Genomic DNA, 23,605 nt, shown 5'->3' with positions numbered 1-23,605 from the left:
CATGGCCCATGGAGACGGGCCGGGGGGTCCAGAGGTGCTTCTACACGTGTGCACACACGGGTGGGTGGGTGTGCACACACGGGTGTGTTTGTGCACACACAGAGAGATGCAGGTGGAGCTTCAGATGCTGCATCCACACACACAGATTGTGCCTGGCCCTGATAACCGTGTGTATTCACACTGCTCCCTGCAGTGTTTGCTCTTTGTGGTCTGTTTTCTCTTAAATTACGTTATCTGAATTGCCCTCTGCTTGATGGTACTGAGACACAAGAGCACGTAGAGAGCATTAAAAGGTGAGCACGGAGGGAGCTGGGTGGGATCTGGAAGGGATCCAAGGCTCCATGTCAAAACATCCCCACCCCATTCCTTGCATGGCTGGGATGGTTTGCAAAAAGCTCAGACTTCTCAATAAATTGCAGAGAAATTGGCACAAAAGTTAACTCTCGAAGGGGCCCAGTCCAGCTCTCATAGAATCCACAGGGAATCTAGTCCCATTGTGCTGCTGTAGCCAACGCTCACGAAGATTTTGCTTATTCAGCATAAGTTTAAGCTGGCAGAGAAGGGGCAGATGCCAATGTTTGTTATTGGCAGCAGAAATCAGGAGCAAGGTGATGGCCTGGCGATGAGAACAGCCAGGCTGAAGTTAATCTGAATTTGCCAGCTCTGCTGCTTGGGGACAGCAGTGTCCTCAGCCCAGTTGTCCCCTTAGCGCTGTCAAGTACTTGCTTTGGGTACAAACCAAGGGGAAATCTGAGTTGGAGCAGGGTTTTAGGAAGCTCAGGAGAAGCACAAGTCTTTTTATGTTGGTGCTGCCTGTTCCTTGTGCAGCTGAAGGACCTGGCTGGACAAGCATAGTCAGGCTGCCAAGAGTTGTTTTCTTTGTTTCAGTGAAGAATCAGGGGTCTTTCCTGCTCAGGGTGGCCGTAGGATTGGAACAGATTGGGCTCCTTTAGGAAGGGGAGATTGAAACGCTGCCCCTGCCCAGACCCGAGTGGTGAAGAGCAGATGCAGCCAAGAGGCAAATTCCCAGTTGCGAGCCAGGCTTTTTAACTGGTGCAGAGGGGGCTGGCTTATAAATTCAAAGATGTGACCCTGAGTTGCTTCTTAAGGTCCCTTCAAGGGCTGAGAAGCTTCCAGCAAGGTGGAAGTTCATATTTCTGGGTTCAGGTGTTTTATATTGAAATTCAGCCCTGCCAACCAGTGAATCCTCTACCTTGGCCCAACTGGGCTCCCCCAGGACTGTGCAAAGGCAGGGTTTTTCCTCTGGCTCCCCTTGTCCTCGCTGCCCCAGATAAGGTGTGTTGTATAATCTGCAGAGCACACTCCAGAGCCCTACGTGGGCGAATCCTGCAGGGAGAAGTGAATTCGGCGCTCAGGTCACAACACGTCCCATAGCTGTTTGTTGCCATGAGTATGAGCTGGCTCTTCGGGAAGCTGCCAGCGGAGCACAAATGGATGGATGGATGGATGGAGTCATCCTCTTCCATCCAGAGACTCCACATCACCTTGGTCCACTCAAAACTAGGTTGGAGAAGCACTAATGTGGAGGCTGTTGGGAGCAAAGGGTTTGTCTGATGCTAGCTCAGGTCTGGGGTAAACATGCTGCTGTTTCAGGTTTCTCTGAGCAAATCCAAAGCTAAAGGAACTTCAGGATTATTTTTTTTTTTTTTAGTGCCTTCTGGTCCACTGCTTTAAAAGAAAAAGACAGTTGGAGTTGTCCCCCCTTGTCTCATTTGGTTCTGGGTGGTTTCTGTTGTTGGTAGGTCAGAGCTTTGGTCTGAATTGGGAGAGCAACTGTTCTTCCATGTTGCCTTGGCTTCAAGAACTAGGGCTGAAAACAGTGTCACCCGCCAGGAGAGCTGTCACTGCGGGGATAACCTGGTGCAGAATCACCGACTTCAGTGAAGTTATACAAGGGGATGCTGCATTTACCCCATGTTGTGGTCAGGGAGATGGGCAGGTGTAAATCTAGAGAGGATCTGCAGCTATGGATGTGAGCTGGTAGGACCTTACTCCTTGTTTTGTATTTCTAACTCCTGCAAACTGCCCAAAAGGCACCAAATCACCTTTCTTATGCTGGTGGTGGTGTCTTTCAGCTTTATTATATTTATCCTTATATTTATCCTGCACACAGGAGCTGACAGATCAACTTGGCCACATGATGAAGAGTTGGAAACCAAGCCCCAGATATTTTCTATTCCCTTTTTAAGTGTGAACTGTTTTCCTGTGTGTGTTGGTGGGGCAGCTCAAAGGGGCCAATGTTTAGGTGGCAGAGATTGCTGGCCAGGGAAGAAAGTTTTTAGTTTTGCACTGGGACATTAACCTGCCTGGGAAATGTTGGAGAGAAAGATTTTGGGACTCTGTGAGTTGATCTTGGTGCTGTAAAGGTGGGGACATGGATGTTCGGGAGCTGGGAAATGTGCAGGCCGGGTTTGCTAATGCTAAAAAATATCCAGTCCTGTTTCTGTGAGCAGAAGTTGGACCCTGGTGGTACCACAGAGGCTGGTGCTGGGGGGGGGGTCTCATGGAGGAGCCCTTTTCTCAGAGGGGGATCCCCTCTCAGGGCTCCCAACAGCCTGCCCTGACCCTCTCCCCCTGTTCCCAGCCCTGCTCCTGCGTCAGAGCCCCTGCCATGAGTCATGGCTGGGATTCCTCAGCTCTGAAGTGGTTCCTTCTCTTTTTATTTATTTTTTTGCTTTCTCCCCCTCCTCCCCAGGTGCTGAGCTTTTTTTTTTTTCCAAAGCCTTGAATCGAAGGGTGTGTCTCTGAAGTCTCACAAACACACACGCGCAGGCCCCGGCAGGAACGGGTGAGCACCGTTCCCATTATGTTATGAATACCTGGGATCCTGCCAGGCCCAGCAGCCAATCTTCAGCCCCGAGACCTGCTGAGCTCTGGGGTTTTTTTTGCTCCTCTCGCTAAGTCATTGCTTTGCAGAGATGGACAGTTTTAATCTCCTCTCAGCGAGAGCCCGTGTTTTCCTACTCGCTTGGCCGGCTGCGATATCCCGGTTCCCACGCTTCGCAGCTTCCCAGGGGTGGAGAGTTGAGCAGGCAGCTCCGGCAGCCGAGCTGCCCATCCTTGTGTGTGACTCATCTCGGCCAACCTGCCATCGCAAATATTTTCTGTTGCCCTGCCCTACGGGCCAGGCACTGCCCCAGCTCACCCCGGGTCCCTTCATGGATCTCGACTCCATGTGCTGCATCAGGTTTGGGGGCTGCCTGGTGCGTTTGTGTGGCAGAGAGGTCTGTCGGGCTGGGAGGGAGCACAGTTGAGCTGTCTGGGTCCATACCATCTCCATTTCCTGAGATGGGCTTCTTCCACCTCCTCAAATGGTCCATGAGCTCTTGGTTGTTCCTGGTGAGGATGGTGCTGGGAGGGAGCACAGTTGAGCTGTCTGGGTCCATACCATCTCCATTTCCTGAGATGGGCTTCTTCCACCTCCTCAAATGGTCCATGAGCTCTTGGTTGTTCCTGGTGAGGATGGTGCTGGGAGGGAGCACAGTTGAGCTGTCTGGGTCCATACCATCTCCATTTCCTGAGATGGGCTTCTTCCACCTCCTCAAATGGTCCATGAGCTCTTGGTTGTTCCTGGTGAGGATGGTGAGGGCTGAGCAGTGTTTAAGCAGCTGTGCTTAAAGCTGGCAGAGAGGAGGCAGGAGCTGAGATTTCAGTGTGACCTCTCAAGTAGACAATAAATTGAACCCCAGTTAGAAGCTCTGATTACTGATGTTTGCAAAGGCCTGAGGGAACAAGCCTTCTGTAGAAGGTTAAGCCACCAGTGAAGACCTGCAGTCCATGCTGCGATACGCTGTTGGGCTTCACAGTTGAAAGCTGTCTCAGCCTCAACTGGCATCTGTGCAGAGAGAAGATGATGGGAGTGAGGTTGTAAATGGTCTCTGGACCATTTAGGGCTACAAAGATGCTGAGAGGGCTGGAGCATCTCTCTTAGGAGGAAAGGCTGAGGGACTTGGGACTTTTTGGTCTGGAGAAGAGAAGGCTGAGGGGGGGTCTGATCAATGCCTATAAATACTTAAAGGGTGGGTGTCAGGAGGATGGGGCCAGTCTTTTTCCAGTGGTGCCCAGTGACAGGACAAGAGGGAATGGTCACAAACTTGAACAAAAAGTTTCATCTAAACATGAGGAGGAACTTCTTGACTTTGAGGGTGGTAGAGCCCTGGAAGAGGCTGCCCAGAGAGGTGGTGGGGTCTCTGTCTCTGGAGACATTAAACACCCCCCTGGACATGTTCCTGTGGGACCTGCCTCTGGGTGGACCTGCTCTGGCAGGGGGTTGGACTAGATGATCTCCAGAGGTCCCTTCCAACCCCATCATTCTGGGATTCTTTCATTCTGTGACCACAGTGAGCTAAAAGCGTGTGAAACCCAGTACAAACAGACCCTGGTCTGAGCTGCAGAGTCTCACGCCTCATCACTAGTAATAATTTGACCTGATCTTTTTGTTTTCCTTTGTTTGCTCAGCAAAATGGACACCAGCTCACACACGTGTGTCCTTGGCATCACGACCGCGCTCTGGACAGACAGCATTTCCCAAGCCTCCATCAGCTTCCCATGCTGGAAAGAGGAGCATCCCCATCCCTGCTGAGACCTGACAGAGGTTAGCACAGACCACAATCCCCTCTCCTGCCAGGCAGGGACCACCTTCTTGTCCCCACCTGTGGGCAGAGCTGCTGCTTTTCCCAGTGCCCCTTTGCTTCGTGCCTCGGATTCCCCAAGACTCCCACTGCCACGGGGTGATGTTGCTCTGCAGTGTGAATGGTGGGTGTGAAGAAGGGAGAGCAGCTCAGGAACTGCTGAGAAATACTGGCTTGACTCCTGCCTTCCGGGAAATGAAAAGTTGCCCTTCCACACAGGCATCTCCCTACCCTTTTTGCCCCCACGCTGGGGCTCTGTCCTCCTGGAGGGGCTGAGCAGGATTAAATATGGTCAAACATCAAATGGCCAACCTTTGGTGCCATTTTGTTGGCTTCCTCCAGGCCCGTGAGGACCTTGTGGCTGCGCAGGAATGTGGGCTGGGTGGGGAGTGTGTGGAAGCCGCAGCTGGTGCTGCTTGGCCGTGTGTGCGAGTCCCTGGCACGCCTGGAGGCAGAGGTGTGGGACCCGTTGGCACTCCCACCCCATGAGCCCAAGGGCGACGAGCTGACACAACTCTCCTGGAATCTGGCCTGCTCTAACCAGGATTGTTGGCAGGCAAAGACCGAATCTTGGCAGCACAACAAGGGAACGCTGGTTTCTCTGAAATTCTTGGGCTGGTTTGGTCAGGGCGCTGGCATGTGGAGTCATGGCAGAGCTGGCGTGCGCAGAGGTGGGTGGTGGGGCCTGGAGACAGGACTTGTGGGGCTGGGGGCTGCTGGGCTGGCAGCTCAGGGTCTCCCCTATGTCCCTCCTGGCTGGTAGCACCTTGGGTCTGTCTTTCCCCCCCTCCCTGCCCCCCAGTTTGGGTCTACCAAGTGATGGGCCAATGTTGCCCTTCGTTCCTCCTCTCATCTTGGGCTGGGGCAGCGAGATGTGGTACCAGGACTGGGAGCCACTGGGCTAGAAGGCTGCCAGCCCTGTCCCACACTGGTTTTGGTACTGCTGGGAGTCCCAGCTGTGACAGGGGGATGCATGGAGTCCCCCCCACCCATGATCCAGTTACCCTGACCGAAAGCCTGGCTGGGGATGTCTCTGAGGTGAAGCTCCCTTAGCAGGTCTGTGCAGGCTCCTGTCTCCCAGGCGCTGTCTGGGAGGTGGAGACCCCAGGGCTGCCCTGGGTGGAGATGGCAACTAAGCACCAGGGATGGCTGCAGGACAGGAGAGGAGGCTTTTCACATGTCTGGGACGGTGATTAACTGGAAACAGTTGAAAGAAAAGGGCAACCCAGCCTTGCAGCAGACACCCTGGGCTCAGCTTGGGCTCCTGGGGGTGTCTAATGGGCTGAAACGAGGAAAGCCCCCACTGGGTCACTGTCCCCAACGATGAATTCACATGGGGTAGAATTTTCCCCTCCAGTTTTGTGCCAGGCAGGGAGTGGGGTGTGCGGGGGTGGCCTCCCCTCCCCTGCTGCAGGTAGGGAGCTCTGCACACCTGGGCAAGGAGGCAGGGTGTGGGCAGGGGAGGACGGGCCCTGGCAAAGCAGGCAAGGCTCAGGTGTTTGCATTCCTCCCCGGATTGGCCAAGGAGAGAAAAACCTGGCCTTATACGGGCAAAAAAGCCAGTGCCGGCTGCTCCTCCTCCTCCCTGGGGAGGGAAGGGCAGTGGAGAGGTGTGGATGGGCTGATGGGGTCGGGCATGTTTTTCCTCCACCCTTCCCTGCTCTCCCCTCCCTTCTCCAGGTGCCCTGGAGACAATTCCAGCCTTGGCTTCGTAGCCAGCCTGGCTGATTTCTGGGGCTTGCAAAGAGGCTGGTTCCCCCCAGCGAGGGCAGCTGGGTTTGTGTGTGTTTGTGTGTGTGTCCCCAGGAGCCAGGGAGGTGATGGGTGGGCAGCCAAGGGTGCCCTTTGGTGGGGCTGGAGATCTCTTCAAGCTCAGGTAAACAGTAGGGACGGGAGAAATTGCTGCCCACCTGATGGTTGAGCCTTTTTCCTGCTTGTTAAACTCCCTGGTCACTGTCCTGGGCTGCAGCATTTGGGAAAGAAAACTAAATTATAGCCCCCTCAACACTGTGCCATCTTGAGCTGCAGGCAAAAAACAAATGGGAGTAACTGAAGCACAGTTTTGTCCAAGATCATGCAGGAAAAGGAAATTAAACTCTTCTCTTTTTCCCCAGACTGGGAGAATTCCTTTTCCCAGCATCTGATTTATTGGGGTGAGCTGCTTGAATCCCTGGAAACGTCTGTGCCTGGGAGACAAGCCTGGAAGATCCATCTTTCTCCTTCTGCCTTGTGCCTTGTCTCCTGGAGTCACTCCAGGCACGAGCTGGAACCCGGGGGGAGCAGCTGTGGGAGAAGTGGGACTGGTGGATTAAACTGGGTTGGAAACTGAAGCGGGCTTGAGGGTATTTTTTGGAAGAGTGCAATTGTTCTCAGTGGGACTAGGTGTAGTGGAAAGTCTCTAGAGCTCTAGGCCATCCTTTCTCCACCCCAGGAACACGTTTTCATCTCGCTTCCCCCACATTTAATAACATGGAACGTGTGGAGGGATTTTTTCCCCCCCTCTGGTGCAGAGCATGGGCTCTGCAGATTTTCCCAATCTAAATTTACTTGTCCCTCTGAGCCCAGCTGCTCCGTGCCCTGGGAAGGACTAGATGATGGGACTATCTGCTTCCAGATGAGGTCCCTGACCTGTTTTAATGGGAGCCTGGTGGGTGCTCTCTGCTTCTGCCTGCCCAAAGGACAGGTAGGAGAAGAAGCAGAAATGCCCCCCCGTGCAGCTGTATGGCTGTTTCCTGGGGAGCAGGTGGGCTGAAGGCTGAGTTTCCAATGGAAAATGTGGTTTGGTTCTTTATAAAATTATTTTTAATGTTTTCCTGTAGGATTTCGCCCTAAAAGGATAAAGAATTGGTGTGTCTCTGCCACTCAGAAGGGGTCCGTGGCCTTTTTCATGGTGGTGCTGGCAGCACAGCCCCCAGCTGGAGCTGTCGGTGTCAGTCACCAAAGCCAGACTCCGAGGAGGTTGATTCCCTGGACTTGGTGGGATCTGATGGAGGGAGGTGCTTCTCACTCTGGATAACTCTGCTGGGAACCCATTTGCCTTCCCTGAGCAGATCCCCGGACTGATTGGAAAGCGTGTGTGGGCTGCGAAGGAATGAGATCCCCATCTGTGTGGAGAGAAACAAATTTGGGACCAGCCAGGCCGGGCCACGGGTGTGATTCCCACCAGGACCTGAGTTCTTGGTGGATGAGAAACATGCTCTGGGCTCGGGCAAACTTCTCTGCCTCAATCCCTTTGTAGCCACTGTTGTACCCTTCTGAAGCATCTGGGGAAAGATCTTGACCACGCTTCGGTCTCCTCTTTCTGGCTCCCTGGGAGCTGGTTTCCCTTTCTCTGGGAGGCTGGGCTTGCTGGAAGGAAGGAGGGGGTTGTTTGGGACGTGGCGGTTTAGATGATCCAGGGCTTGGAGGCCTCGGAGCCTCCTCTTTGGAGGCGTTTGCAATGGTGTCACCTGCCCAGGAGAGGGAGCCTGGAGCTCACACTTGGGTGCTCCCCACCCCAGGTATGTGGTGCCCTTAGATGTGGTCTGAGGCTCAGACTCTCCCTGCTTTGGAAGGCAGCAGAGGAGCCCAGCCGCTTCCCTCTGTCTGCTTTGGCATGTCTTCTGGACTCCGGCCCAGTGGCTGTTGTGCAGACGCGAATATTTCCCCAGAGAGCTTCCCTGGTGGAGTCTGTCCCACCAACACCAGCTCTGCCCCCTGCTTTCAGCACAGACGTTTATCTGGCCCTGGGTTTTGCCCCTGGGCTTTGTCTCGCAACATGGCTGTGACCATCTGATGTCTCCTTTCCCCACGCTTGGGCAGATGTTCCAATCTTTGGCTCCAGACAGGGCTTGAGGTCATCTTTGGGAAGCCTCTTGCAGTTGGAACTGATATGGTTTTACCTGGAGATGGCTGAGCTTTGGATTGCCGAGGTGGAGCTCACCAGATAACACGGATGGGATTGCCTTTATTCCACCGATCCCCTAAGCTGCAGCTCGATCTGTGGCTGCTGTGTTCGTTCCTCTGCTGACTCAGCATCTTTGCCCTGCTAGGACTGTCCCCCAGCACCCAAAAGAGGACTCTGAGACCCTGAGTTGATGGCACCGCCTGATGTTTCTTACAGGGACAAGGGGTGTGATGCCACTGGATAAAGGGAAGAAGGTACAGAACTTCCCCAGGGAATTCCACAGCTGGGCTTAGGACTGGCTGTGTCTCCGGTGCTAGAAGAGCTCCAGAAATTAGCCCTGAGGAAGGGGCTGGTCCTTCAGGTGAAGGCAGTGTGGTGGAGGGGGAAGGTCAGTGCCCGGGCACATAAAGGTGTCCCAAAGCAAAGGGACTGTCTCAGGCAGAGCTCAGGTCCCCTCCGTGGGGTGCAGGAATTGCTCTGCTGCACGAACTCATTGCCCTGGTGTGACGTGGCTTGATAGACGCTTTCCAACTCTCCGTGGGGAAACTGAGGCACAGAGCAGTGACGTGACTGAGAGTGAAATAGTAAGTGGGTCCTTTTCTCCTGGGTCCTAGAGCAATGAACCCAACCCAGGAGCCCGGCTTCCTTGTCCCCTGCTCTGGCCTCGGGACTCTCTCCCAGTCCCCTGGGTGGTGAAGGCCCCTCTTCAGCCACCTTTCTTTAAAGCAGCAGGGAAAAAATAGAATAAATCCCCTAAAACCATATGGCAGGGAGGGAATAGAGCTAGAAACTCTCTTCTTGCAGGACTGGGCTGCTTTTGAGCCCCTGCCCTTCCCAGCCTGGCCAGGAACACACATCTCTGGCCATTCCAGTTCCCCCAGATTGAATGTTGGGGGCTCCCAGGGCCCTCCCTGTCCATTCAGGTTTCATTCTGGGCGACACTAACTCTGTGTTTCTCCCTCCCCAGCTCACTGGGAGCCTCAGCCCCACCCTGCCTTACGAGAACTGCTCAGAGCACCCATTCATCTCCTGGGCCTCTCGCTCCTCCGGTGTCTCGCACAAACCCAGCATTGTTCCTCCAGCTGGAAGGGCTTTGGTCGAAAGGTTCTGCTGGGTCCTGCCTCCAGGGGAAGCTCTGTGCTAAAGGCTCCTGAGCTGGGAACAGCCCGTAGGACTGGCAGCTCGCTCACAGCTCCCCCCTTTCCCATCCCTGCTGGTTTGAAAAACCAGATTTAACACGTGGGGGCTCTTTCTGCTGGCCTGGACTGTCCTCCCCTCCTCTGCCCGTGGACCCCTTGAGCTGACCCCAAGAGTGCAGTGTTTCTCCCAGGTTTGACCCCAAACAGCAGAGCAGAGATGTTTACCGTTTTGGGTCCTCCAGCACCTCTGGGTATCTTTTCTCTGTTGGATCTTTGAGAGATGTGTAAATCCCTCAGCGAAGGGTGGTTTTGAGCAAGGAGCACCAAGAAACCCTGTGTGCTCTGGAAGGGCACCTCTGAAATGGGGGGCTGCAGGAAAGTGAGGTCCCCCAGGATGAGTCTGGGTCTCCTAGGATGGATCTGGGTCCCAGGTGCAGACGTTCTCCTTTGCAGGGGGAATTTAGCCAGGAGAAGCTCTGTGTAGAGGAGTATGGCAGTGGGAGTGTGGTGTCCCAGTAACCATCTGGAACACGTGTGAGCTGCTCTGGGATTTGGAGGCACGTGGGGGGCTGGTGGCAGGGAGGTCCCCAAAGCCTCGGCTCCGCATCTGCCCCTCCATCCCCATGTGCTTCTCCCCGGGGACATGGACCAAACATCTACCTGGGAAGCGATTTTCAGCTTCGTTTGGCTGCCAGAGTTTAGCCAGGGCCCTCAGCTGGGACCTGCTGGCAACTGGGGAAGGAATTGCTGTTTCAGGTGGGCTGTGCTAAGAAGTTTGGGGGGGAAAAAAAACCCAATACAACGCTTTCCATGACACTTAATACTTTATTATAACAGCCATAACCCTGGAGAGCGAGTGTTCTGGGGACACGGACGCTGTGGGAGTTGTTTATCCTACGGAAACGTGGAAATTCCACCATGTGCTCAGTGGGAATATACAAAGAGACTCGGAACAACTCCTCCTGGGAACTCAAAATCTGGGCACTCGAGGCCGCGGCAGTGGCTGAGGCCGGAGCCTGGCTTTGGAAAAGGAAATACTGGGGGGCACTGGCTGGACTGGGGTGTGCAAAGGGGCCACGGTAATGCCTGAGCTGAGGCCAGAACCGTGGCATCTACAAGGTTGGCTCTCGTAGCCGGGGGGGTGCCACGGCTGGTGTCGGCCAGGCAAGGGAAAAGCTGTGACATAAGTTCAATAAATACAAAGACAAGTCCTGCTCGTTGAGGTTAAATGGGAGCCAATATCCCATTTCTAGGGCCTAACACCACTCTGGGGGGGGTTCTGGGGTGCTCTCTGCTAGAGAGGTGGCTTGTGAGAATGAAAGTTTTAAGGGGGTTTAGCTTTGGTGGTGTGAGGGGCCACCTGAAAGGCAGTAAAATCAGTTAAATACTCTGAAGTGGGCAAGAATCCCCCAGTTTGTCACCAGATATGCAAATCCACCCAGCACAGGTTGTTTACCTGCATCTTCCCCACCCCCCCGGCGTCCGTTGGGGAAGCTCGATGCCACCTTCCTTGGAAAGCCACATCAGAGGACATGTCCCAGGCACGCTCGGAGCAGGGACAGGGCAGGGAATGACTCTGTAATACTGGTAAAATGCCTGGGCTGATGGTGCCTTCTGGCTGCGACAATAAAAGCTCGGGTAATAAATACTTGCCCCTCCTGCCACGTTCCCTACATGTAGATCTCATGGGACATGAATGCAAATCCTCTGGGGAAACAGACCTAGAGAGGAAGATGATGGTGTGGGTATGTGAATGGGAGAGCCTCTACAGTCCTGGGTTGGATTCTGCTGGTAACTGGTAATAAGAGATGTTAACTGGGGTGTTGTAAAGACATAAGAGACAGCCTGGAGTGGATCCTCATCCTTTGTCCCTCGGACATTGGTTTGAGTTGAGGAGAAAGTGCTTTGGCCTCGTTTGGCTCCAGATGCCAACGGGTCTCGTGTTTATGCCGTGGGGCTCAGTTTCTCCAAGCGCTCCTCGGTGGGCAGGGGACTGAGCTTTGGCCGGGCACTGCTGAGGGAGGCATCTTCAGGTGGCACTGAGGTGTCGCTGTGGCTTCTAGAGGGTGGCATCTTTGCACTGCTGCCGTTGGGCTTCTTCTCACCATCGGTGCTGCCTGCTCCTCTTGCAAAGAGCTTGGAGTTTCTCAAGGTGCTGGCAGAAACTGCCGGGGTGGAAAGGGGGCAATGAAAGGGTGGGGGTTAGAAACGTTCTGTTCACGCTCCGCTTCACCAAATTGTACGAATTAAAACCACTTACGGTGCTTTGGCTTGGAGTGGACGGTGCTGATGACTGTGGGTATTGGTTGCTCCATGCTGTGAACGCAAGGACAGAGGGTGAGGACACAGGTTAATCTTTGCGGTGCCGGAGGGGTACAGAGGACTGGAGCGCGGCCCCTGTGAGCTGGTCTACGTGGGGTAGAGCCAAGTGCATGGTTGGGTCATGAAAGCTCAATCAACAGCATCTGGGCAAAGCAACATCTAGAGAAGTGCTGGAACACTCCAGTCTGGGGAGTCTAAGGAGAACTTCAGAGCAAGAAACGGGGCCAAACTCTATGGGCGCTGCTGGGATTTGGTCTTTCTTTATCAAACCTTTGATACTGGACTCAAAGTTTGGGGTGTCTGTTTTCTTCCCAGGTGTTTGGGTGCCTCCCAATGAAGTTTAGTTTCATCATGAAGTTCAACAAGACCAAGTGCAAGGTCGTGCATGTGGGTCAGGACAACCCCAGGCTGGGTGGAAAGCGGATGGAGAGCAGCCCTGAGGAGAAGGACTTGGGGGTGTTGGTGGAGAAGTTCAACATGAGCCTGCAACGTGTGAAAGCCACTCGCATCCTGGACTGCATCAAACCAAGCATGGCCACTAAGGCAAGGGGGGGATATTTTCCCTCTCTACTCCACTCTCATGAGACCCCCCCTGCAGTGCTGCCTCCAGTTCTGGGGCCACCAACAGAAGAAGGACCTGGACCTGTAAGAGTAAGTCCAGAGGAGGCCACGGAGATGCTGGGAGGGCTGGAGCTCCTCTGCTGGGAGGGGGGGCTGAGAGAGTTGGGGGGGTTCAGCCTGGAGAAGGCTCCAGGGAGACCTTGGAGCCCCTTCCAGTCCCTCAAGGGGCTCCAGGAAAGCTGGTGGGGGGCTCTGGATCAGGGAGGGGAGCGATGGGACAAGGGGGAAGGGTTTGAAGATGTGGGGAAGAAATTGTTTGCTGTGGGGGTGGTGAGAGCCTGGCCCAGGTTGGCCAGAGAAGCTGTGACTGCCCCATCCCTGGAGGGGTTCAAGGCCAGGTTGGAGGGGGCTTTGGGCAACCTGGTCTGGTGGGAGGTGGCCCTGCCCAGGGCAGGGGGGTTGGAACAAGATGATCTTTAAGGTCCCTTCCAACCCAAACTGTCCTGTGATTCTGTGATCCCTTTCCCTCTTCAGGCCCAAGGAAGCCCAGCTTACCTGTTCTCCTCCCCTTCCATCAGCTTCCTATAAGTGAGGATCTCCACATCCAGAGCCAGCTTGATGTTCATCAGCTCCTGATACTCTTTCACCAGGTGAGCCATATCCTCCTTGCTCTTCTGTAGGGCTTCTTCTAGCTTGATTAATTTGGCTTTGGCATCCTTGAGGGCTGTTTCGCCATGTTCTCCTGCTTCTTTGATGTGCTCCTCCAAGTACAGGCACTGGTGTTGCGAAGGGAAAAGGGTGGAGGAGGCGTTAGATGTGTGGTAGTTTGAGACCTGCATGTCAGAGTTTTGTCACCCACCCTGGGACATACCTGGCTCTTTTGGGACACGATGCAGGACCTCAACTTCTGGATCTGGATGTTCAGGTCTGCGATCTCCCGGCGGCTGTCCAGGAGGTGACCCCCGTAGGTGCCTGACTGGGTGTTACCTTCACTCAGCTGCAGGGGAGATGGAAGAGTTGGGTTATCCATGTGTCTCCTCTGTAAGGATTCCCACTGCCCTTGAGGAGAAACACCAAACTGGGGAAAAATAGTGGGTGCGTGGAAGGTTTTTGAGCTCATTTTCTAGCTGAAGCTGAGCCAGGTGTAGAGCACGCTATTTCTTGGGGTTAATCACATCTTTTCCTGCTCTGTTTGGAGGAGCACCAGTGGAAGGTCAGTTGTATTTTAGGAGGCCAAGCTGCCACTGGGAGATGGCCCTGCCTTTCCCCACCGATGGTGCGAGAAGCCCAGAGTGATGAAACTCCTCATTTAGAGACCTGAGAAAGGAGTTGATCAGGGTTAGTGCCTCATGCCTCCCTCCATTCCCAGGTGTCCTCTGTCGCTCCACATCTTGCTGATTCCTGTAGTTTCTAGACTGATCTCTCTTCCTCTTCTTCCCCTGCCTCTCCCCAGTGGAAATCAGATAAGGAGACAAATACCTTTCTCCTGGTAAGTGCTTCAGCCTCCTCCCAGCTCCGAAGCGCCAGGGCTTCATACTGGGCCCTCACTTCTTCCACGATTCTGCTCAGATCCAGTTTGCAGACGTTGTCAATTCCCAGCACAACAGAAATGTCCTTAATTTCTGTCAGCAGCTCCTCGAGTTCCTGAATAGCAAAGAGAGAACAGAAATAGGGCAGCATGAATCGTTCTGCAGGCTGGTGGGGCTGGAAAAGGTGTCTTTGCCCAGCTCTGCTTTGGTATCTCAAGGAGCTGTGGCTGCTCTGGCCGTTGTTATAATCTGCTCTGTGTCTGGGAAAAGCAGGGAGAAACGGGACCCTTCTAGGAACACATCCATCACCCACCTGTTGTACTCCCTAGAGCTGCTCTCATGCTCTGGGAGACTCGAGCCAGCGTGGGGGACGTGGGGACGTGCCCACACAAGCTGCAGGGTCTTTGCTCTTGGTCAGGGACTCGGTCACAGCTTTAGAAAAGGAGCCAAAGAAAGATGAGTGCGGACTCCTCTCGGTGATCCTAAAAGTGATCCTTAATCCCTGTACTCCTGGGTGGTTTGTGTCCAGGCAAGACAGGACGTGATGCTGAGCAGACGGTGTTCATGTTCCCTTGGCAGCTCCTCCCCAGCCTCCTCCTGCGGGGAGTCACTCTTATCCCTGTCTCTGCAGTTGCTTCTGATTTACACCACTGTTAAGAGCGCAGGATACAGCTCTCCCCATCTCCTCCCTTTCATCTCGAGGGTTTTGTTCTTCCCTTTTGTGCTGAGGGCTCTAATCTCTTTAGAGAAGCGTTTGTGTACCTTGTTTGCCTTCCCCTCACTGGGGAAACAAAGGGTGCCCTGACATGATTCATGAGTAACTGAAAAATACCCCTCCACTCTCCCAAAGAGCAGGATTATCAGTGTACTTTTTCCCACTGGTGTTTAATCCTTGAGCTTCTTTGAGCAGGTTATTAGTTATATGAGAAAATGCTTGAGCATCCGCTGCAAGGAGGAGGGGGGGGGAAGAGAACCTGGTGGTTATTAATGAGGATTGAGGCTGGGATTTTCTTCTGATTCATATAAACATACTGTGAGCAAAGCTGTCAAGCAAAATTTTCCTCATTTGCCCTTCCAGTGGGTATGTGAGCCCGTGCGTTGATGTCAGTCAACTCAACAGGTACAGGCGAGAAAATGACTAACCTGAGAAGAAGGTGTTGAGAGGAGAGAGGGCAGAGAGAGAGGTGGAGGGTAAGTTCTTTGCGTGAAACATAGGTTAAAGAAAAAGCTATGTGGGGCCTGGAGGAGACCAGCTCAAGGAAGAGACTAGGTCAAGCAGATCCTCACAGCAGGATCTGATTTCCAGCGACCCCTGGGAATCGCTTTGCACCAGGAATAATCTTACAATTTTAGAGAAATTGAGGTTTCATGGTTAATTGCAGGCAGGACAGATATTCTAATGCAGTTCTGATATTATGCAGGTCCTTCTGTCTCTCTCTGCCTCAGTTTCCTCAGGACAGGTGCTAACATTCCTCTGTTAAGCATTCTAATTGTTTTTATCAGTAGGATTTAGACAAATCATTAGTATTCCCGAGTCACTGCCCAGCCAGCTTGGTGACATTTTACAGGCTCTGAGTAAGTGGCTGTAATCACTTCCCCCCCCAATTTGAGTGGATCCAGGCTTTGGCTGAAGGGCTGCAGCCTCTGCGTCCTTCCCCCCTTGGTGAGATCGTCCCTGACTGCAAATTTATTGTTTTAAGTGGAAATGGAGAAGGTTGGATTGTGTTAAAAAGCATCCAGCACCTCGCCCAGGTTCACCAGGGCTTGTCCTCTTCTGTCCTGAACCCTCCCTCTGGATCTGAACAGAATAATGTCACCTCCCTCGTCACCTGGGACGTTTGGTTTCATGGCAAAGGTTTGGAGCTGAGCCCAAGAGCAGCTGGTCAGAGTTAGTTTGGGGGTTCCTGATCATTTGGGGGGAGCCTCCCTGTAGCTGTGAGGCAGAGGGAACACCCTAATCAATTTAAATTAAAATGGAGATGCTTTAATTAAGGAGAGGGGATTAGCTCATGAGACCCTGCCTTAAGCCATCTAACAGTTGTGTGTAACGCCAGGCAGCTCCCCTGGACAAGCTCTCTTTTTGGTGTAAATCCAGAGCAATGCCCTCTCTGGAGTGCAACTGTCCACACAGAAATCCCACTTCTTTTTTTTTCCGTATCAGCATGTGTGAGCCCCAGGGCCACGCTCCCCGTCGCCTTTTTACCTGCTCATAAATGGTTTTCTTCAACTCCATCAGCTCTTGGAGCCCGTTGAGTTTTACCTCCAGCTCAGTTCTGTGCAAGGTGCTCACATCTAAATCCTACAGGAGATGGAAGGCGTGTTAATCACCAGTTTGGCTTTGTAGCAACAAGTCTTCTCCCACTGCCACCTCTCCCCCAGCAAGTGCCTTGTTTGTATTTATTGGGGGTTTTTTTGTATGTATGTGTGTGTGTGAGCACTTCGGTGGAAGTCTCGGATGAGGGAGGGTGGAGAAGGAAGCAGGCAGAGCTGATCCATACCCACTCATCTTTTGTTCACCGCAAAAAGCAGGGGTTATTGAAAACTCTGATGCCATCCACAGAAGTCACCAGAACTGCCCTTACTTGGCTGATGAGTGCGTCGGGGAAAACATGCAATTAGCCATAATGATCATTTGTGGGGAACGTTTCCTCTGTCTAATAATACCCTGCATTCCTGCACCTTGGATTATTATTTTTTTTTTTGATGTGAAGGCTGTGCACAAAGCCTCCCCTTTCAGCTGATACTTCTGGGGCAGGATGTTTAAACAGGGTGGGGCTGTGCTACAGGAAACACAAAGCAAACACATTTATCAATTTCCAGCCTTTCCCAACCCGTGATGTCACTCTGAGAGAAAACAGGGGTGTTGCCTCTGAGGGTCTTGGGGTTCAGACCCCTCCAGGCCAGGGCTGGCCAGTACCAACCAGTGGGGTGGGTGCGGGCATGGTCTGACCTCCAGGTGCTTTCACCGAGAGCTGTGGGGCTTTTCTGTCCCTACAACTGGCCCAGATTCACTTGTATTTTCCTATTGAAGCGGTGACTGTGGTTACTGCTCTCCTGTCCTCCTCGAGACCTTGTTACCTCACAAACATCAGTGGTGCAAGGACTCAGCCCAGAGCTCAGCCTGGACCATCATCCTCTCCAGGCCCTTCTGTGACCCACCAGAGCTGGTCTAGCTGAAAAGCTTCTCTTGCCTTTACCTTTTTGAGCTCCATGAAGGTGTATTCCATGCCGCTACAGAGGCGAATTTCATCCTCGTATCTAAGGAGAGGGGGGAGGAGAAAAGCAGTAAGAAATTGCACATGGAGAAAGACTCTGGGATGCCTAAGAGTGTCCTGCTGGCCCCAAAAAGCATCGTTATCAATGGTTTCTGCTCTCACTGTGGTTTCCCACCTCCCTGATGGACGTTAGAGAGCAAAAAGAGATATCTTCTAGGTGTGGGCATCTTGGACAAGAGGGAGGGTAACATGCCGCCACACGCCAGCTGCTCTGTAGTAACACCATGAGCACTTGAAGGCTGCAGAGCCCCAGAGTAGAGAGGAGGGAGCTTTAAATCTAATTTAATTTGAGGGCTAAGCAACCTCAGGTTACCTCCCATTTGCCACAGAAAGAGAGTAGGCTTGGAGAAGTGGGGTGTGGTGAGTTATTCCCTGTGAAACCCACATGCCCAAAGACTCCTAAGTTTTCATCCTAAGCCTTCCTCTCCTTTTTTTTTTTTAGGTATCCTCAGCATTTAATTTCAGGAGCCCCAGAATCTTCTCAAGGGAAAAAACTTTGGCTTGTGAACATTCTGAGAATCCTGAAGTGGTGTCACAATGTGACCATGTGCTCCTGGCGCAGTTTGGGAAATAACACGGGATCTGGCAAAGCAATCTGGGGAAAAGAGTGCCCACAGAGCAGAAGGTAACAAAAAACAGCCGGGGCAGGGTGGAGTGTGAAGGACTAAATATCCAGCAGAGGAACCAACCCCACAGGTGTTTAAAAACAGGTTTGATAAGAGAGGACCAGGATAGCAAAGACCTAGTCCAGGGGCAAACGCACCTCTTGATGGCCAGCAGCAAATGGGAGAGGGTTCCTCAGGGAATATACCAGCCCTTGGTGGCTCCTGGGATGAGCACGTGGCTGGGCCAGAGGTTGCTAAAAGCAGGGTTGTGACCAGGAGGCCACAAAGGTCTCTTTTGGGCCTGGTGTGTGACCAACAGCAGTTGATCCATTTGCGGTACAAGAACGTTACGTGATGGGCATTTGGGATCTCCTGCTGCGCTGCCAGATGTGACGTGGGAGTGTTGGCTCCTCTGCTGCCAGCAGAGCGGGTGGTGGCACCGTTTCCCGGCTCTTCTGTGAGACTTCAGGCCCCTCTTACGCTAATTTGCACACAGCGTTCCCAGGCTGTGAATTAAACCTTTTGGAGCTGCTTGGAGATGTCACCACACTGATAGGGAGAAGTCTGAGACCTTTGGGAATAAGTGAAGTGCCATGTCCTGACAGCGATGATGATAAAATGGGGAATGAGGGCCATATTCTGGTTTTTGGTGGTCTGGTTGTTCACCTTTCCTCTGTTGTACAAACCTTTAGGAGCTGTGCTTTGGAGCAGAAAGAGGAGAAGGACTTGGGAATGCAGCAGAGAGGATCACAGCACAAGGGGGTAAGTCATGCTCAGGTGCTGACCTGAAACACCAAACCCAGCTCCTGTGAGCTGTTTTGTCCTTGCCAGAGGGACCAGGGAGGGGATCTGATGGTCACAGTTAGGCCCATCTAAGGTTCATAGAATCATGGATAGCTTTGGGCTCTGACTCCTTGCTGTCTCGGTGCCAGCAGAGGGGTCATCCCTTGCCATCCCTGCTCTGCTTTGACAGTCACGGAATCATAAAACGGTTTGGGTTGGAAGGGACCTTAAAGATACATCTTGTTCCAACCCCCCTGCCCTGGGCAGGGACACCTCCCGCCAGCCCAGGTTGCCCAAAGCCCCCTCCAACCTGGCCTTGAACCCCTCCAGGGATGGGGCAGCCACAGGTTCTCGGGGCAACCTGGGCCAGGCTCTCACCACCCTCCCAGCCAAGAAGTTCTTCCCCTCCCTGAATTCCTCTTGAGAACCCCCATGATGTTAAACTCACCCTCTCCTTTCCCTGCTCTTACAAGGCCAGGCAGCATGGCTAACGAGATTTACCTGTCTGGTTTCTCTGCTACTCTAGCTGGAATGTTAGCTGTGCTGCCAGCAACTATGTGCTGAGCTTAATTACAGCCTGCCACTCTTCCTTCATCCTCGCTCAATCTCAGCCCGGTCCCAGGCCGTCCCAGCCTGCCGAAGCAGCTTCGCGCATTGCCGGGCGCTGACATAATCTCCCATATTGAACAAACAACTCTCCTGACTGCAAGAGAGCAAGCCCAGCCAGCCAAACGTGCTCCCTGCACGGCTCCCCAGGGACCTGGTGGCCGGGGAGATGACTCACCCGGGGATGGAGCATTCCACAAACACATTACAGCATTTATCTCCTTAGAGATAATCCTGCAGCAGCCGTGCATTAAGGCGTAAATCCATCCCATCTCGATTCAAGCACTTAAGAGACACTTGAGACAGGTGTCTGGTCGCCTTGGGCTCCTTCCATGGGCCGTGAAGCAAAATGAGAGGTGAACCAAATCTCAGGCAGGCTGCGTTCCTCTCTGGATGTGCCTTTGAGATTACTTTAGGGTGAAGATCTAAGTGGTGGGATGGATCTGAGCCCGGTGGCATGATATTAAGTCATTCTTCCTCTTGTGGAGCAAGGAAATGGGGCAGGGAGTAGCTGAGAACCAGCTGAGAGGTTGAAGGTAGCGGTGTGTTGACTGTCTAGTCTTCGGGGGCAAGATTTAACCAACACAATCCCTGGATCTCAGAGATGGATCCTCCAAAGGAGGATTCTTTCCTGCAGTATCTCCTCAGTGCCCCACCAGAGTAGGTCAGTACATGCAAAAATTCCCTGCTTTCTCATTCAAATGGGTCTTTGCTTGTGCAAATCGTGCATATGCGGAGCTGAAGGAAACAGATGTGCACCTTTGAGCAGTCATCTATTTGGGTGTGTTTTGGTATTGGATTTTTAGCTTTACTTCCTAAAGAAGCAGGATTGGAGGTCCTGTGCCAGCCTCTGACCCGCTTCCCTTGCCCCCTCTCTAATCTTCTCTGCCTTTGGAATTTCCAGTCAATGGCAACCTGATTTGAGAAGGAGGTGCAAGTGTGCTGGCTAGTTAAATCTCCTGCATGTTTTTTTGGAAAGGAACCCCTGGGTGGAGAAAACAGCCAAATTAGGACCTTACAGGGGCGCTCTGATGGGCAGATTTCCCATCTGATGGGCAGCAGCCTCCTTGGGTGGTCACTATGTTCATGGCGTGTTTCTTCTGGAGTCTCCTATCTCTTGGCTGAGAGCGTGACCAGTTCCATTTGCCGGTGCGCTTATTAGCTTTTCCTCCCCCCCCAAGAAAAAAAATTTCCCTTGGGAAAAGAAACCTCCCAAGGAGTGGGAAGCCTCCAAAATTTGCATGGTTTGGGCAGACCATTTGCTCCAGCAAAACAAACGGGGCTGAGGCCGCCTTCTGGAAGGCGCCATGCGGGACTCGGCGGAGCCGGCGTGGGTTAGGACGGGCTTGGATGGCTGCCTGGAGAAGGCTCAGCCGAAGCTGGGCTTCTCTCCCCGTGAATCACTAACCCCTGGGAGCAGAGGGTGGATTGTCACCCTCGCAGAAAGCCACCCGACGCCGGCTCTGGGTGTTAACAGCACCCAATGACAGGGTGGGTTTTGCCTCTTCCCCCTGCTTTAGGTGCCCCCCGGCGGGGCTGGTGCCTTGGAGCTCACAAAGGGGAGAAAGCAGAAGGGAGAGGCTCTGCAGGTGAAGGAGAAGCGCTTTGGGGAGCGGTGTCACCTCTGGGTGTTTTCCCCCATGGCTCTGAGGTCCCACAAAGCGGGAACCCTTCTCAGGACCGATAGTTGGGCCAGGCGTAAAGATGGTGCTTGCTGTGGATTCTCTGCTGTCTAATACTCTGTTTGTGCGCATGCTGCGTCCTCATCCCTCTGTGGGGTGGGTGTGAGGCGGGTCCTGTTCCTCTAATCAGTCTCCTTTTTAATTTTGAGGGATGTAGCATCCCCGTCATGTCTATCCTGTTGTCAACTAGGTGGTAACTGCCCAAGGAAATCAAAAGGTAGGGGAAAACACCCAGCCTGTTTGTGTATTCTTTATCCTTCAGAAATCAGGCTGAAAAAAACCCCAAAGTACCAACCGTAGGCAATTAATGAGGCAATTACTGGGTACAAATATGAGTACGAACTGTGAGAGCGGATATGGGTGACTGATCTGACATTCTCCACCAGCACAACTGTTTTCCTCTCTGGGTCCTGATTCTCAGGGAATCAGCCAAGAAGCAGCTTTTATAACTGCAGGGCCACAGAGCAGGTATTTCCCCAGGGAAGTGGTGAGGAAGACCGAGTGCTCCAGAGAGTGATGAAGGTCTTAATCTTTTTAGGGCAGGGAGTAAATAGCACAATCCATATTGTGGCTTTGATCCCAGTTCAGAGTTGGTGCCTTGCAGCAGAGCAAGCATCAGCGAGCCCAGGTCTTATAGTGAAACCAGCATCCAAATAAAGAAATATCCAAAAACATCCAACATCCAAAAAACAGGACACCCGCCACAAGGAATTTAGGGATTTTTGGGCACCTGGGTGTCAGTGTGTCCCTTCTTGAAGCACCCTGAGCATAATGATTTCAGCATAAGGTCAAGAACCAAACTCCTAACTCTTATCCCTGCTGTGTCACCAGCTCCCTCTGTGAATTGAGTAGGACATTTAACTGCTGTGTCTCCGTTAAGGTCTGTAACGTGGAGGTATCGGTTCAGCCCCTAATTTGCAGACACGTCGAGCGTCTGGTTTAATCAAAGTCTGCAAAGAGCTTTGAAATCCTTGGGGTAGATTCTTTGGAGAAGGCACCATTATTATTTATGTATTGCTTTGTGCATCAGGAAGAGGTTTGGGCTCTGACTCCCTGCTGTCTCGGTGGCAGCGGATAGGTTGTCCCTCACCATCCTTGCTCTGCTTTGACAGTCATAGAATCATCTTGTTTCAACCCCCCTGCCCTGGGCAGGGCCACCTCCCACCAGCCCAGGTTGCCCAAAGCCCCCTCCAACCTGGCCTTGAACCCCTCCAGGGATGGGGCAGCCACAGCTTCTCTGGCCAACCTGGGCCAGGCTCTCACCACCCTCACACCAAAGAAGTTCCTCCCCAGATCCCGCCTTAATCTCCCAGTTTTTGGCTTAAAACCCTTCCCACTCATCCTATGGCTCCACTCCCCAAACACCATCCCTGGAGGGATCTAAAAGCCGGTGCTGAGGGCCATGGGGCAGTGGTGGGTTGGGCAGTGGTGGGTTGATGGATGGACTGGATGATCTTCAAGGTCTTTTCCAACCCAGGGAAGTCAAGGAATCACCACAGAATCACAGAACGTTTTTTGTTGGGAGGGACATTAAAACAGCTCCAAGCCTCAGGACACCTCCCATCAGCCCAGGTTGCCCAAAGCCCCCTCCAACCTGGCCTTGAGCCCCTCCAGGGATGGGGCAGCCACAGCTTCTCGGGGCAACCTGGGCCAGGCTCTCACCACCCTCACACCAAAGTAGGTCTTCCCCACATCTCAGCTCCATCTCCCCTTTTTCAGTGTCAAACCCTTCCCCCTCGTCCCATCTCTCCCCTCCCTCATCAAGAGTCCCTCCCCAACTTTCCTGGAGCCCCTTGAGGGACTGGAAGGGGCTCCAAGGTCTCCCCAGAGCCTTCTCTTCTCCAGGCTGAACCCCCCAACTCTCTCAGCCTGTCACTTGGCAGTGCCCGTACGTGGCTCTGCTGCAGATCAGCGTGGAAGACTCCAGAGATCTTGTGTGGGCAGATGGGTGTAACTGTTGGGGAAAGTATCTAATTGTGGATTCCTCTGTGGTATGCAAATGGCACTGATAATAAGAAGAGCATTGTCTCCTTGAATGAGCCATGGCACATCTCAAATGCTCTTATCTGAAGATCTGGGAGCTCTTGGCAAAAGCACTGATAAGCACGTGGCAGCTGGTCTGCCCTTCAACTTTCAGCTGCCTCAGTATTTTCTGTCAAGACATTTTCTGGGTAAAAGTCTGACTTCTTGGTCAAAGCTGAGTTTTGCATTAAATGCTGTGGGGGAAGGGAAGCGGGGTTTGTTAATACTGAGCAGCCTTGGTATGTGAAATGGTTTGGGGGGAAAGTTCTGGCCTGTGATAATGGTGTGGAGAATAAAAATTTCTCTGGTTTAGTGGCCGTCGTTCCCAGTAATACCATTCCCCGGAGCTGTTTTCTGGCTGGGGGTGTTTCTCAGATACTCTGCGCTCTGATATTTTGCTTTTTATGGGTTTCCTTTCATCTCTAGTTAACAGGGAAGAGGAAATGATGCTAACTTCTCACTTACCCACCCAACTAGGATTTTGTTCCTGGGAATAAGGGACTGCCTGGGTTAAGTCAACCCCACGCTATTCTGTGTGCCCCC

At 52.9% G+C, this 23,605-nt stretch overlaps 1 protein-coding gene across 1 annotated transcript in view; it reads right to left on the bottom strand.

Annotated features, from left to right (window-relative positions):
* Positions 1-10,528: 10,528 nt before the first annotated feature.
* KRT80 (keratin 80, type II) overlaps positions 10,529-23,605 on the bottom strand; it is a 17,601-nt gene continuing 4,524 nt past the window's right edge. Inside the window, exons 3-9 of the mRNA XM_014955702.1 lie at positions 17,287-17,347; positions 16,293-16,388; positions 14,040-14,204; positions 13,432-13,557; positions 13,116-13,336; positions 11,938-11,993; positions 10,529-11,842 (exon numbers count right to left, since the gene is read on the bottom strand). Of these exons, the coding sequence (XP_014811188.1) occupies positions 11,622-11,842; positions 11,938-11,993; positions 13,116-13,336; positions 13,432-13,557; positions 14,040-14,204; positions 16,293-16,388; positions 17,287-17,347 (946 nt within the window). The 3' untranslated portion in view covers positions 10,529-11,621. The remainder of the gene's footprint in view (positions 11,843-11,937; positions 11,994-13,115; positions 13,337-13,431; positions 13,558-14,039; positions 14,205-16,292; positions 16,389-17,286; positions 17,348-23,605) is intronic.

This window comes from Calidris pugnax, unplaced genomic scaffold, assembly GCF_001431845.1.
Source record: "Calidris pugnax isolate Ruff unplaced genomic scaffold, ASM143184v1 scaffold300, whole genome shotgun sequence".
NCBI lineage: Eukaryota > Metazoa > Chordata > Aves > Charadriiformes > Scolopacidae > Calidris > Calidris pugnax.
Note: the sequence above shows the minus strand (reverse complement) of the source record. Positions and strands in the feature narration are given on the sequence as shown.